The 15493-nt window shown below is 42.7% G+C and overlaps 1 protein-coding gene across 1 annotated transcript in view; it reads left to right on the forward strand.

Annotated features, from left to right (window-relative positions):
• LOC144768898 (cell adhesion molecule CEACAM6-like) overlaps positions 1-14615 on the forward strand; it is a 45701-nt gene extending 31086 nt beyond the window's left edge. Inside the window, exons 4-7 of the mRNA XM_078652911.1 lie at positions 9236-9372; positions 9467-9555; positions 12945-12977; positions 14568-14615. Coding sequence (XP_078509037.1) covers positions 9236-9372; positions 9467-9555; positions 12945-12977; positions 14568-14615 — 307 coding nt within the window. The remainder of the gene's footprint in view (positions 1-9235; positions 9373-9466; positions 9556-12944; positions 12978-14567) is intronic.
• Positions 14616-15493: the final 878 nt, after the last annotated feature.

Genomic DNA, 15493 nt, shown 5'->3' on the forward strand with positions numbered 1-15493 from the left:
TGTTTAAGACACATCAGCTTATTTTCTGTTTCTGCTTAGTACCTTCGTACTGTCATAAATATGCACTATTATTTTCAATTTATGAATACCCCAAAATATTACCATAATGTTAATATTTTTATATGATGTATTACACATGAATTCTATCATATTTATAGTCCTACAGAGTTACCTATGTGGTACTATGTTGAATTTGGCTCTATTGTTCTTAGGATATCCCTTATTTTGTGTCCTGATATTCTATTATGTATATCTTTAATCCTTAATTAGTTTCTCCCAATCCTCTCTGGAGTTCAACCCACATCTTACACTGTTAAAGGAAGACATGTAGAATTGTTCTCTTCTTTTCCTCTTATTATCTATGTTACCTCCTCTCTTGTTTCCTGTGATTTTTTCCAGTCCGCACCACTTAAGATCATCAATGTGGTGTCCGGCACTGCGCCAGTGTTCAGTAAGGGGTGCCCCAGGTTTATTATTTCTTAGGGCTGATCTGTGTTCATTAAGGCGCAACCTCATCTCTCTAGATGTCTCGCCTATATAAGATTTCTTACAGGGACATTGAATCAAGTAAACAACATTTTTTGTCCTGCAGTTCATAAAGCTTTTTATATTCATAGTTCTCTCATTTACTGTTATGGTATTCCCTTTAATGATACTTGCGCAATTGCTACAACCCAGACATGGGAATGTCCCTGTTGGTAGAGGGGCATCATTAATAGTAGATTGGGAATTTTTGATAGTTTCTCTGTATGTATGTACGAGAGAATTTCTGATGGTTTTATTTCTCCTGTATGAGAAAATGGGCTTTGGGATAGGAATCTGGGTTTTATCTTTCACTAGGTGCCAATTCCTGTTTATAATGTTCTTTACTCTATGGCTGATTTGTGAGAAATTGGTTACGAACATAATGGACTGTTGGTTCTCCATAGTTTTATCTTTGGGTAGAAATAGATTATCTCTGTTAAAATATTTAGCCCGTTTATAGGCATGTATGATCATTCTTTTAGGGTAACCCCTCTCTAAAAATTTACCTCTTAGAATTGCTGCATGTTTTTCGAAGTCTTCCCTGGAGGTACAATTTCTTTTCAACCTAAGGAATTGCCCGAAAGGAATGTTGTTTTTCTGTGAGGCAGGATGGTTACTCTCAAAGTGCAGCATAGTATTCCTATCTGTGGGCTTTGTGTACAGCTCAACAGTTAGGTGGCCATCTGTATGCTTAATTATAATGTCTAGGAACTCTACATATTGTTTGCTTATGTGAGATGTAAATTTAAGGTTGGGGTCCCCCAAGTTTAACCAGAGTAAAAATTCTCCCAATGTTTCCAACTCTCCTGACCATATAAAAAATATATCGTCTATATAACGTCCCCACTCTGAGATGTTTTCATAGAATGGGGCGTCAGGATTATAGATGTGATTGTCCTCAAATTTGGAGACATATAGACAGGCCAGACTGGGGGCACATGTAGCCCGCATGCTGGTCCCCTTGATCTGCCTATATAGATCCTCTTGAAATAGGAAAATATTGTTTTTTAGGATTATGGTAATGCATTGTAGAATAAAAAATTTGTGATCTGATAGGTCCTGTTGGTTATTACTCAAGATTTCTTCCATAATCTCAATAGTACTATCTTGCGGAATATTTGTATACAGTGCTTCGATGTCCAAAGTCACTAACACTTGTGTATCCGGATTGAAGGACAAACCTTCTACTTTTTTAATCATGTGGGATGTATCTTTGATATATGCTTTCTGTTGTTGGACTAATGGTTGTAAGATAACCTCCACATATTTGCTCAAGGGTTCTGTGAGTGATCCAATGCATGATACTATTGGTCTCATGGGTGGATCTTTAAGGTCTTTGTGTACCTTCGGTAGACCATATAGTGCCGGTATTAACGGGTCTGTGTTCATAAGAAATGCAAATTCATCATCACATATTATATTATCATCTTTGGCAAACCTGAGCAATCTTTCTATTTCTTCTTTTAGAGTCTGCCATTCATCCCTATTTGATTTTCTATAATGCTCGCTATTGTTTAAAAGTTTGTACATTCTATTGTTATAGTCTTTGTTATCCATCAAAACAATACTACCCCCCTTGTCTGCGGGTTTGATTGTCAGGGTATCGTTTTTTTCGAGGAGTTCTAGTGCCCTTTTCTCTTCTTTACTCAAATTGAATGGTGTCCAAATTTTTTGTTTGAGAAGATTATCAATGCTTTTGTCAATAGATCTCTCAAAGGCCTCTATATCTTTATGTACTAAATTAAGAGATGGGGTCCAGGTAGATTTGTTTTTGAGTCCTGATTTATTGTGTCTGGGTTGTGTGTCCTTACCATCAAAGAATATGCGCAGTCTAACTTTTCTAAAAAAGTTTTGTACATCCCTTTCTAATGTGTATCTGTCAACTGCAGAGCAGATTGCATAACCCAGACCTTTTTCTAGTAGTTTTATTTCTATGGGAGTGGGCTGGTGGTTTGACAAATTAATTACAGCTGCTTTCTGTCCGGTATTTAGTCCCATTGTTTCTGACTTCTGGTCCGCGGACGTTGAGGGTATTGGGCTTGTGGGTATTGTGTCTGTTGATTGTAACTGTTGCGACCCCTTCCCCTCCCTCGTTGTGGACCGAATGTTTGGTTGCGCTTGTCTAAAAAAGCGAGACCCTCTTTGGCAGGTGGTTGTTGCTTGTTGTATTCACCATTTTTAGTTTTGTCATTTGTTTGTTCTCCCTCCGAGTCACTACTAGTGTATGAGTCGTCGAAGAACCTCACCTTTCTCTTAGGAAAATTTCTAGGTTGGTTGTGCCACTGTCTACGTGGTTGATATTGTTCTTTGGGTCGATCATAGAAATCTTTCTGCAAGTAGGGGTACACGAACTCTGGGTTATATTTCTCTATGTCCTTTTTGAGTTTGTTACTCTTCTTTTTTATTAGGTACTCACTATAACCTGTTATATCATTTTGAATTTCATCTAGTTTTGCTTTTGCATCATCTAATGCTGTCTTTTGCCATCCTATCCCTCTTTTCTTCTCACAATAACATATCTCGTGAGGAGTGTCATTTTTATGTCGGGCAATGAGTCTTGCTGGGGCCAGCTTTCCATAAGAAACTTGGCACCTGAACTTTCTTCCTCTAATAACATAAATAGATCTAAATAGATCCAAACTATGTGGCAGATTTACAATAACTGGTGCATCCCTGCTGATATGCAGGAATGCTTTAAGCAGGTGCAGGGTTTTGACACAGCATGGGCCCAAAAGTGACTGAGTGAAATCTTGTAGATGCCACTCAGCCACTTTTGGGAGGCGTTCCTGCGCTGGAACGCCCTCCCCTGCGATGGAAAGCCTCCTTCTGGTGCAGGGCTTTACAAGGTGACGCATCTGGGAGATGCGTCACGTTGTAAATACCCCGCACCATGGTGCATCTTTTGCGCCGCCGCTGCGTCACAAAATTGATGCAACGGCGGCCTAAAAGAGGCGCAGGGGCTTGTAAATCTGCCCCTGTGTTTAGATAGGGATCTGCAGTTGATTAAGAACATCTGCCAGTGAAGGTTTTTAAATTTCGCCATTAAGGGTCTGCTTCCGATCTGGCTCGGAAAGATTTCTGACCGAGCCGGATCCGGATCCGGAGTGTTTTCCGACCAAGCCAGCCTCCTGCAGTCCAACCGATCGAGTACAATGCGGCTGCATGCTGTCGGACTCCCATAGAAGTCAACGTCTTGCACAAGGGCACCCCTTACAGTGGGTATGCGTCGGTGCCATCAGCACCGTACATGCCTATGTTTTGGAGACCTATGGGTCTCCCCCTGTATCTGAGTCGTAAGGCTGCGGGTGATGGGGTGTCTGACGCGGACCCCCAAAGGCATCTACCCAGACATTTTGTGAGCCGGAAACTTTGGCTTGATCCGGCTGTCCGATGCGTGTATCATACTCGCTCGGTCGGAATTCACCTCCATTGCACGGCACGGTTTGCTTACGGACGAGATGTACGGAGTGGTTCATACCCGGAAATGATTTGGTCGGCAATTTTGCGTTCCTCCCATTGTACTTGGTTGCTCGTACAGCTGTACGAGTCGGGCCGAGAACATGCGTACGGCTCAAACTTTTTACTGCCGGATCGTGTTCGGGGACCTTCCGAGCAAGATCGGAATCGGGCCCTAAGTGTAGGTAACTGGTCACCGTCTGGTTTGAACCCGCTAGACTCAATTTGCAATCTTCACATTTCATTCTGGTAGTCTTAGGGTTAGATTTGTGCATACAGGTCCTCTCTTCTGATAGAGTAAGTTCTCGTATTTCCACAGCAGAGTAGCAGATCCTGCTTCTATTTGGCTTAAATCGGGCAGAGCTCCTGGTCCCTGGTCCCGGCTGGGTGCTGACGGGCACAGATGGGCTTGTCTTTGCTAAAGGCGTCTGCGTCCCGGAGCACATTAGGAAGCTGGGCCAGGTTTGTGTGGAAGTGAAGCAACAACTAGTGCGCCACCCAAGATGGCGGCCACTATTGGATATCAGGTGAGACAGTAAACATGGCCTAACCTGATAGCACTTGTTTAACTTAGTTACAATAGCAGCAATATCCCAATCAGTAACAACTGTCCCCAAGTCAAACCCTCCACAAAGAGCAATCAGTGTTTTAAAGTGCAGATGCTAGTTCAATTTAAAACATAAAAAAGTAATGAACGCTTTTAAAAATTGCAAGTGAAATACGAAATAAAGACTAATAAAGTAACACAGCAGCAGTTACCTGTGCCTCTTGCAGGCACCGTATTGAACATTATACAGTGCATTTCTGTTCCGTGCCTGCGCTGGTACACAAACTGCTGCCTAGCCCCATACTCGGGTCCCACTGCACCATGCTGCAGGATTGTCTGCTTTGTAGACTAGATTGGTTTTCTGCAGGTAGGGACACCTTCCTGCTCAAACACATCCTCTGAGGCTTTTTCCTCTCTCTATGTTTGTTCCAGAATGCAGAACAAAAGGAGAAATAAGCACAATTATACTTGTTACCCCTCCCATGGGGAGGTGTAGCATTTTGACACATTCCCATGTCTACCACTAATGGTAAAGCTGGGTATGCGCCCAAACCCATGGGTGACTGCATGGGAACACCCATCTTCACCCATAGAACGCCTGCCTGACTTGCGCTGCCTTGCGTATCTCCACATTTACCAATTCACACAGGGCCACTCAAGGTGGCCTTGTGTGGCTTGCTAAATGTCATTTTAGGTTTTGCATCACATTTGTGTTCCCTTGTGTGGTGCAAGGGCAATGCAAAACCATGATAAATATGCCCCAAAGTATATGAAGTCAAGATCTGCACCCTCATACCCTCAACATATTTTGCCTTTATATTTGCACTCGATTATTTTGTATAAGAAATGGTTAATTTGGGAAGGGAGTTCACTTGGGCGAAACATAGAATATGATTAGATTAGCTGCATGATCTGCAGAGACAGTTTGGATAGGACAACTTGCACCCCTGCTTATCGTACCGACAACCTAACCATCTCTGGAGCTTAACTACTCTAAGAGGGACAAGTGCTACAACAGGGTGCATGGTTCCCACAAAGGAGACAAGTATGGATCTAGTACTTGTGCAGGACAGTTTTAGGACCGAGTAGTAACAAGCCACTATCTTGAACTGATACATAAAGATGTGGACATGACCAGGGAGGTCCTTGAGAAGTTGACCGCTACCCCCAGACATCCCAGAGAAGTTGTTCACGCATAAATAATGAAAGGTGCACATCTAAGGACGTGGGGAAAAGGGTCTGAATGATGAAATCCCATGGTTACAACTGGTAGGAGTTGATTATCCCCCCAGGCTAGTGGGAGTCCACTCACCTTTTTCAAGGATCTGATTATGGTGCTCATCGACTGTGTCCATCCTTGAAGAGCTATAGGGGCCATGACCTGCAGTTTTCCTCCCTTCTCTTCTCTGTCCCTTCCCTGGGTGTGAAGAACTTACAAGGAAAAATAGGCATGCCCAAACGTTTGGTCTTTCTATAATCATTCTTACTTAGTATTATTAAACCCAGAACTTGTGTAGGGGAAGTGCTGCCAATAGTAGACTACAGCTTTAATTGGGTCTGTGACTCATGTACCCACACAGGACTGACCTCCCAAATGGGATGCTCTGATGATGTCACCCAATGCTCCTCTGCTATGTATGGAAGTAAAGCTCCTTTAAAAAGGAGACCTCAGCCACAATAAACCGGATTCACAGGCGCCAGTCAGGGATTGCCTTGATGGTGTCACATGAGGCTTCTGTGGCATGCAGGGAGGACATCACCCTTGGCCGAGGGCTTCCAATGTGTCAGAAATCTCGAGGGGTCAACATCCTTGAGTTAAAGAGGCTACAGCTGCATATGGTGATGAAATGGTAACTGGACCGTGCGATAAATTACCGACTTCGCCCCCATTCCCTTGCACATCGGGAGGAAGTAGTGGACACAGTCAGGTTTACAGACAGGAACACACCTTGATGAAGTAAGAGGGAGTATTTGTATAGGGATATTGATCCCACTTTGTATTATTGATGATGAGGACAGGTATTTGATTTACTCAAAACAAAACAACTCTTCTCTCCTCCCCCACCCTCCCTCCCCCCTGTGCAGTGCTATTTCAGGGTGTGACTGCAGGGGTTTGTGAGCCCTTCCTCCATGGGGCCGGGATGACCCAACAAGGGGTAAGATTGTGAGCTGGTCTCACAACCTGATGTATATGAAAACAATGTTTTTTCACGTGTGCAGTGTCACTTTCTCACCAAGCATTCAAGTGTTGCATGCTGATGGTCAACTCTATATATCCCTGATCTACCTAGTTTGATTATTTGAGAGATCCTAAATATATATTATAGTTCTATTACAAGCACTTAGAGGCCTGGTACCCTAAGGGTTGACAAAGATCAACCTTACTGTGATTAGTGGTACAAGCATGTGCAGCTGCCACACCTGAATCCTATGTTTCTGTCCTGAAGAATGCCATGGTCTTGCAATTCCCCTCATCGCATCATTGATTTTTAATACAAAGTGATATCACCCTTGAATATAAAGGCCTGTTTAGAATATGACTTTGTTTTTAATCTTCCTAGTTCAAGGGTCCACTCTTAGGTAGAAGTGTCTCGCTGAATTCAGGTCTTGACCCGCTCTCCATGAAACCGGGTTTTTGGAGAGCGTGGGGAGTGCTTTTTTGAAGCTTGGTCTCATACATCCACCTGCCGTCTAAAGACACCGGTCAAGTTGCTTAGTCCATGTTCGATGTCTCCCTCTTCCATTCGGTGGCCGCATCCCTGCTCCCTTCAGTTGTCCTTATTCACCATTGGTGATTGGCTCTCCTTAAATATTCAATTATTCGCTGATGGCATCATTGACTGCTGGAATATGTAGTTTGTCAGCATATCTCATACTAAGTTGAAATGGATCTCAATACGTGTCTCTTCGTTGTCATCTAGAACTTATAAATCGAGGGGACAGATATTGATATTTCATGAGATAACATACTTTCCATAGGATTAACGCCGCTTGATGTGCTTGAGGGTGAGTTAGGGGTTTTATCTGCGTCCTGTAATTATCATTCATGGATGTGGATTGGCCACTAATGCCTGGCTATGGGAGATGCCGGGAAGTGTAGTCCAACCAGCCGTTACGCGCCACATCGGCTCACTTCTAAAGGAGGCGTGTTATAGATTTGCTTTTTGTCACATTGTCATCATCATAATGATCCAAGTGTCTGGATTGGTTATGGAGGATGCTGTAGTCATCACAAGAGAATCCAGTGGGAGTCTGACAATGATATTGCAACAGACTGTGTTCCTCTTCTTAGCTTGAACAAAATGGTCTTGATGTTGATTGGTGGCAAGTACTTCTCAATGTTATATTTAAGCAGTAATTACCAACAGATCAGATTACATCTGGCTTCAAAAAGCAGTGAATGCTAGCTTTTGGAGAGTGAGTAAACAGCATAAGGAGCTCTTTGAGCAAGTTTTATACAAGTAAGCTACCTCAGTATTAACTCTTCAAAAAACAAATCCAAATTATTAGAGCAGGAAATAGACTCTCTGGAATATATCATTTCAGCAAAAGGGGTGAGGCTGATATCTGAGTTAGTAAATCATTGTCAATGCAGCAAATCCAATTGAAAAGATTAGCTTTCATGGGTCATGGTTTGTGTTGGATTACCCAGAAAAAACTGAACATTTGAGACTTCTGTCAATGCCGGACAATCCATATGTATGGAGTGAAGATGAACAAAGCGTATGTGATGATGTAAAAGAAGCTATTGCTGGACCAGGTGTAGGGCCTATGTTCAATGTTGGTTTAAAAACCATTGTCACAGTGAATGCCAGTGACATGACCCTACGGGGATGCTCTCTTGCAGGTATGTGAAGGAGGAGAGAAAGCCGTCACTTTTGCTAGCTGCCTTTTGTCTAGCAGGGTTAGGAATTACTTGGTAATTAAAAGAGAGGCATTAGCAGCATTCTAATCCTTCTAGTCCTAAGAAGATCTTGCAAGATATGTAGCAGTGGGTTGTTGATCTGCATTCTAAGTCATAAGAGCTCTTATTCATGAATACTATGACCATACACTCTACCATTGGGGCATTGAGGGCAACTGATAGTTAGGAAGGGATTCTGTCTTGTTTGGACTTTGGAAAAGAAGAACGTTTTGGAAGTATGTATGCACACCTCTGGGTACATTTCCCAGGGTAGGTGGGAAGGATAATCTCATTCGGTAAGGCACCATGGAAATGGCAGTTTAACTCAGGCAGTTGAGAGGGCAGTTGAGACATGTTGTGGGAACACCATACTACAATTACTAGTGTCATGGTTAAATCCCCTTTTGAGATTATTTGAAATGGACCAGCTTGTACAAAGTTGACTACAAGATGGTTGCAAAACATTTATGAGGTTGAGATTAACGCCCAACGCTTCCCATGCCAAGTAGTTGAATTTGATGATGATCATTTAGATGTACAAAGACTGACATTACCTTACCACACAATTTAGCCATATACTTATGAAAATGTATTTCTCTTCTCAGTGCCCATATGCTCTTGCTCATGTATGTCCATTTAGTACAGCCAATGTTCTTTCACCATCCCTAAATCTTTAGTGAGATGGCGTTATGGCCAGCAACCCACTCTAAACATTGCCACAGCTCCACTGCAGGTGCTCCGATCCAGTGTAGATAATCAAGACACTCACTGGCTGCTTTCATTCTGCTTCCTCCCACAGGCAGACCTTGCCCCGCCCCTTGCACCTGTTGGCAGACCACCCTGGGCGTGGCCTGTGGAGTTCTCCTAGGTGCTGCAATCATTGTGGCAGTGATTGTGGTTCATTATGAGAGACATCTGAAACAAAAGGACACAAACAAAGGTAAAATTATCCTTAATTTATCTTCTGTATATTATATACTATATACTCTGCATATGTGACACAAAAGTAATGATTCCATCTTTCTTTGTCTCAGATGAAAATGTGTACCAGAATCCCAGCATTATCAAAAATGCTGATACCCAATATGAGAATGAGCGAAAAGATCGTGAGGAACAGTCAGTGGTGAGTAGCAGGCAGTGATGAAGTCCTGTAAATAATGCTTCATAATAGCAAATCCATTGTACTCATATTTTTATTGTTTTTAATGTTGATACTGTATGGAACAAAGTGCATAGGCCTTTCTCTCTGTGCAGGAAGAGCATAGATTAGGGAGGTTGGTTTAGCCTATGTCTGGCAGATACACGGGCTTGCTTAAATCCAGTGGCAAAGTGAGCAAGGGACTCGCGTCTGAGTCCCTTGCTCACTTTGCCACTGGATTCAAGCAAGCCGGGCTGAAGACGGCTGAAATGCCAGAAACCGGTCCTCGGAAGCTTGTTTCCGGTCCAGGGAAGGCAGGGCTTGGCAGTTCGGCTGGACTGTTCCCATGAGGCACAGGGTCAGACTGATTTGCATATGGCCATGTCTGAACTGGGGTGGCAGAGTGGGCTAAAGAACAGTAATTGATTAAACTCAGATCTGTTGACTGGGTGTGAGTGTTTGATTGGTTCAGATGCTCCGTCCATTACCACCCCCTTTTGTACCACTTTTAGAAAGTGGACCTTTCTCTTCTTTTAAAGCTGTGTGTGCCTTACAGCCTGTCTTCAATGCATGTCTGGGGTGGATAACAGCTACACTTTTTTGCATTTCTCTCTAGACAGGAAGGGCGGGTGTGACAGAGAACTCATCTGTATTCATCAGAATTCTGATAGCTCTTCCAGGGCTGGGGAAAAAGGGGGACCAGTGCATTCAGAGGCCTTCTTCGAAGTTACTCCTACTGTAAAGGCAAAACTGGGTAGAAGTACTGGGCCTCTGACTCTACCATGACTGTATACTACTGGACCTGTGAAGACCTCTGCCTGGAGCAAAGACTGCTGTAGTACAAGAATTTCCACTCTGCTTGACTACTCCTTTGGAATAACTGATTTTCTGCTTTGCTGTCATTTCCTGCTGAGGACAAGGGCTGGACCCATCTCACGTAAATCAGTATGGCTACAAAGAATTGCTGGTTTGCCTCCTATTTTGAAATGTTAGAGCCATCAAAGATTTCCTACAAATCTGCAACAGTACCTTAACTCTGCCATCTGTGAGTCCGGCTCTGCCCAGTGGTGCCAATCCAGTCCTGGCTCCTTAAAAGTGAGCTTCTTATGTGCAGAACCATCAAAACCATGTAGCGACGACTTCGTGCTGATCAAAAAATGATGTTTTGCTCTTCAACGCAGGAGCCGATCAACAACACCACTTCGATTGAGTATGCGGCTGTATGACAACAGACAGTGCGCCTTGACAACTATGCAGTGCCGGCATCATAAAGGGGTTTGTCAATGTAGTCTTCATTACCTTCGTGGATCTGAACAGACACACCAAGTCATCGAAGTCGACGCTTGCTCCATCCAAGGTATTTTTTGAGTGGGACCTATGTGAGTCCTGTATCTGGCCTGCCCTCCATCGCAGTCAACCTGAACTTAGGATTTTCCCCGATCCAGAGAAACCTCAAGTAACCCATTTGGCCCATATGCTTCTAAGCACTACTTTTTGAATGATTCTTTGAAAATGCATAAGTTCAGCTCCACTAATCAGATTTTTGTCGTTTTGGCCTGTTTTATTTATAAAAATAAATTATATTTTCCTAATCCTGTGTGGAGTCTTTTTGTGGCATTTTCATTGTATTGCTGGGTGTATGTATGTATTGCACAAGTACTTTACACATTGCCTCTTTAGATAAGCCTGAGAGCTCTGAGCCAAGCTACCATAGGGTAATCACGGGTCTATGGTCATTACATTTTCCTTATCAATAAAGTCTTTTAACATAATCATTTTTGGAAACATGTGCACATGATGGTTCATGTTGTGTTTTTTCAGCGTGTGAGCATTTTACAAAACATTAATTTGTTTTGTTTCAACTCAAAAGCTTGTGCACACCTTTTGTATCAATATTATCAGTGCACCAATTGATTTATTTCATCATGCTGAGTGAGCATTCAGGAACGATGTCCAGACATCTGGGCTCATTACATATTCCTTGACACTAAAGTCTTTTAACAATGGAGGTTGCTCCAAATAATTTTTGAAAGCATGAGCGCACATATTCAGTTGAATTGTCGTCCATCATATTTTATTGGAATTTTTGAGCACTTTGAATTTTTCCTCAGTTTCTTGCATGACCATGGCTTTCCTGTGATTTGTCCTTTATTAGTGAAGCAGTGAAACATCTTATTAGGGGCACAAACACGTTCCTGTGATGATCATTCCAAAATGGTCTCTTTTAGGTTCTATACATTTCTGATATTTCATTAAGGCCAAACATAGCGCTGTTGAATCTCATGATGAGGTAAGCTTCTTTGTATGGCAAGATTCTTTCAATATCTCCGCCTCTTGGTGTTTGTTTGACTACTCAGAGGACTGTCCATTTTATGACCTTTTTCCTATAGTTTGCTTGTATGAAGGGGCTCACCATTGGAGCATTTGCAACTTTAATGCAAATTCTTGATTGATGTTGGACTATTCTCAACCGGATCTCTTGGTTAGTCTTTCCAATATACAGTTTTCACAAGGGCATGTAATCCCATAAAAGAAATTTTCTGTTTTGCAATTCGAAAACATCTTGTGAGTCTATTTGATGGTATTATGCTCAAACAAAGATCCTTCGCATGTTGTTTCACATGATACACAGTTCCCACATATGTTGTGGCCCTCAATAGGTTTCAGATTCCAATGGACTCATAGGTCCTTTTTCTTTGGTCTTGAGGTACAGTCGACCCTCACCAGTTTTTGGCCAATGCGCAATTCTCTCTTTTCTTGGCAAAGAGTTGTCTTTCAAACGGGCATTTCAAATTTTGGAGCAAGTGCCAATTTTCCAGGATAATTTGGCGGAATTGGTTTGTATATTGTCCACAGGTAGAGACACACACCAATTTGGTCATGGGTTCCTTGAATTTCTTCGATAAGACGCATTCCCTTGGTGTAAATCAAGCCCTCAATTTGGCATTTTCAGGAGTTCTTTGGGGTAACCTCTTTCCCTTAGTTGCTCACACAGAGATGTTGCTGGGACTTTGAAGTCCTCATTCCTTGAGCAGTTCCCTTTGATCCCCAGCAGCTGGCCATACGGCAGATGATCACGCAAAGACCAAGGGTGTAGATCTTTTTGATGTAGGATCGGGTTCCTATCGGTTGATTTGTGATGTAGTGTTGTCCTTAATTCCTTATTGATAGGCTTGACTTCCACATCAGGGAACTTGGGAGAGGTCTTGCTTTGTGAAGTATAATTGGTGCTATAGAGGTGAAAGTCAGTTTATTCTTGTACTATCCTTCCAGCCATAGGGCCGCTAGGACAGGATGCTCTATTGATGTCAGATGCTCTCTTCCTGTTTTATATTTGTTACATGCACTAAGTCTTTTCCTTCTCTCTCCTACAGAATCCCGGCTCCGCTGCAGACCCAGCGTACATGGTAAGTACATAAAACAGTACAAGGATCAGACCTTCTGACATCACATGACTTTTAAATTACAGTCATTATTGTATTCCACCTTGGAGACAGGAAGCATATCCCTGGCACAGGAAGTGGTGGTGCCGTTACTGTGGGGAGGAGTCTGTCTGCCTGAGGGACAGAGAAACAGGAAACAGAGGCAGGGCAGATGTTCTTGGTCCTCAACTTTGAAGGTTACAGAGGGAGATGAGGAGTCTCAGGGAGGAGAACATCAGCAGAGCATAAATCAAGAACTGATGCAAACTAACCGACAGGAGAAACAATATGCAATAACAACAATACTAACTATTATTAATATTTGTGTTAATAGAATTCTTAATAGCGCACTTCTCCATGTCATAGCAGATGTTAGTACCAGTATTTGCTCTTAATTATGTGTCGGAAGGATAAATGGCTGAATTCCAACTCATGATCTGGCAACGTCAGCAGATAAAACAATAAATCCCAACAAATCATAGTCCTCAGATTAACTGAGCAATGATTGAGTGTGTGTTCACCTAACAGAAGGCTTGTGAGAACGCTAGTCTCCGCTCAATGAGGAGTTGTCTGTCCGGTCATCGTGTCAGGTGTTTCTTTCTAAGTTTTGTAAAACAAAAGCTTGAATGTTCCTGACACACTGGGGGGTTTCACACAAGTGTATAGGGCAGGAGATGAAGCTACCATTGATGCATCAGGTACAGTGGCACCAGGGACCAAAGGCCCAAAGAAGTTCATTGATCCTGATCCCTGACAATGATGTGTTTTACAACCCTAACAGCAGCCTAAGGAGGCATTTTCCATGCTTGCACCAGGGCCCCAGGCATCCCAGCTGTGCTCCTGGCATAGGGGGCATTGTTTGTTCCAGATCCATGGAGTCTGTGTCTCTCTGAGTTATGACAGCTGAGCCTATTGTCCTTTTTGCATTCACGCCTCTGCATGACACAGTGGTACAAAAGGGGGTGGTGATGGACGGAGCATCTGAACCAATCAAACACTCACACCCAGTCAAAAGATCTGGGTTTGACCCATTACCGTTCTTTAGCCCACTCTGCCACCCCAGTTCAGACACGGCCGTATGCAAATGAGTCTGACCCGGTGCCTCATGGGAACAGTCCAGCCCAATCTGCCAAGCCATGCCTTCCCTGGACCGGAAACAAGCATCCGAGGACCGGTTTCTGGCATTACAGCCGTCTTCAGCCCGGCTTGCTTGAATCCAGTGGCAAGGTGAGCAAGTGACTCACGTCTGAGCATACCCTGCCACACTTATGGCGGCCAAAGCGGTACAAAAGGGGGTGGTGATGGATGGAGCATCTGAACCAATCAAACACTCACACCCAGTCAACAGATCTGGGTTTAATCCATCACCGTTGCATGACACAGGGAATCATGAAGAAGGTGGGCGAGCTATACACCAATTGCTGGTGTATACATTCCTATCCAAACTGTGCCATACTATTCCCAGACTGTACCCTCTATTATAAATGAAGCATATAAACATCTGATGCTGGCCTAGAGCAAAGGGAATCTACTAAAATATTTTATATTTCTAATACTTGATTCTTTGATTTCCAGGAGTTGAAACATGGAGACCGAGCAACCTACGAGCAGATCAAAAGGTAAAAGATGAAATATTCCATTTCAATTTATTATTGTTTCTTTATCTTAAGCAAGGTCTGGTTAATATATTGAAGGAGGTCTTTGGGGGTCATTTAAACCCTTAGACCGGACAGTTTAGCTGCTGTCCTGTTAGAAGATCACTGCCTACCCTGCCTGCCAGCGGGGATCTTATGGCCTTCAATGCATCTGTCGGTGATGTGGTTGTAGTGAAGCTTTGTTGAACAAGAGACAATGTCATTTTTGGGTTAACTAGCTAAATTTGTTATATTTTCTATGATAAACTTCCACAGCAGGATTTTGTTTTGAAAACAAAGATTCAGGGACCCTTCACTCTTCCGATTGGTAATTTATTCACTTCTCTGCCACACCTCTGAGTGGGGTCTCTGACAGAGAAGTCTTAAGGCATATTGTGTGCTAAAATATTGTCCATCAGATTATTCATTATAATATGATAATTTGTCAGAACAACATTGTGTCAGACAATATTGTGCATATATCCCACAGGATGTGGGCCACGCTCTGAGCCTCTCTTCACATTTTATTTGCTGTTGTATCGGTGAGTAAAGTGTAAAATGTTTTTATGTCATACGGGGTTTGGAATATTGTTGGGGGGTATTTATAATGTGTGGTGACAGAAGGAGTATTGTTCAAGAGGACTCACCCCTACTGCTTGATGCTTTCGTCTTGTGGGATTTTTTGTAATTATGTGATATAAATAAATTAATAATTTATAAATATTAAAAGGAGCTGCGGTATCTTTTAAACGCCTCAATTTGGCAATGATCTGTGCACTAACCGAGAAGAAGGATTCCAAGGCCCACCAAGAAACACTTCTTTCAGAAAAGCAAGTATTTTCTAGCATTTTAACAAGGTCAACTTTT

This window comes from Lissotriton helveticus, chromosome 7 (genome assembly GCF_964261635.1).
Source record: "Lissotriton helveticus chromosome 7, aLisHel1.1, whole genome shotgun sequence".
NCBI classification, from domain to species: domain Eukaryota; kingdom Metazoa; phylum Chordata; class Amphibia; order Caudata; family Salamandridae; genus Lissotriton; species Lissotriton helveticus.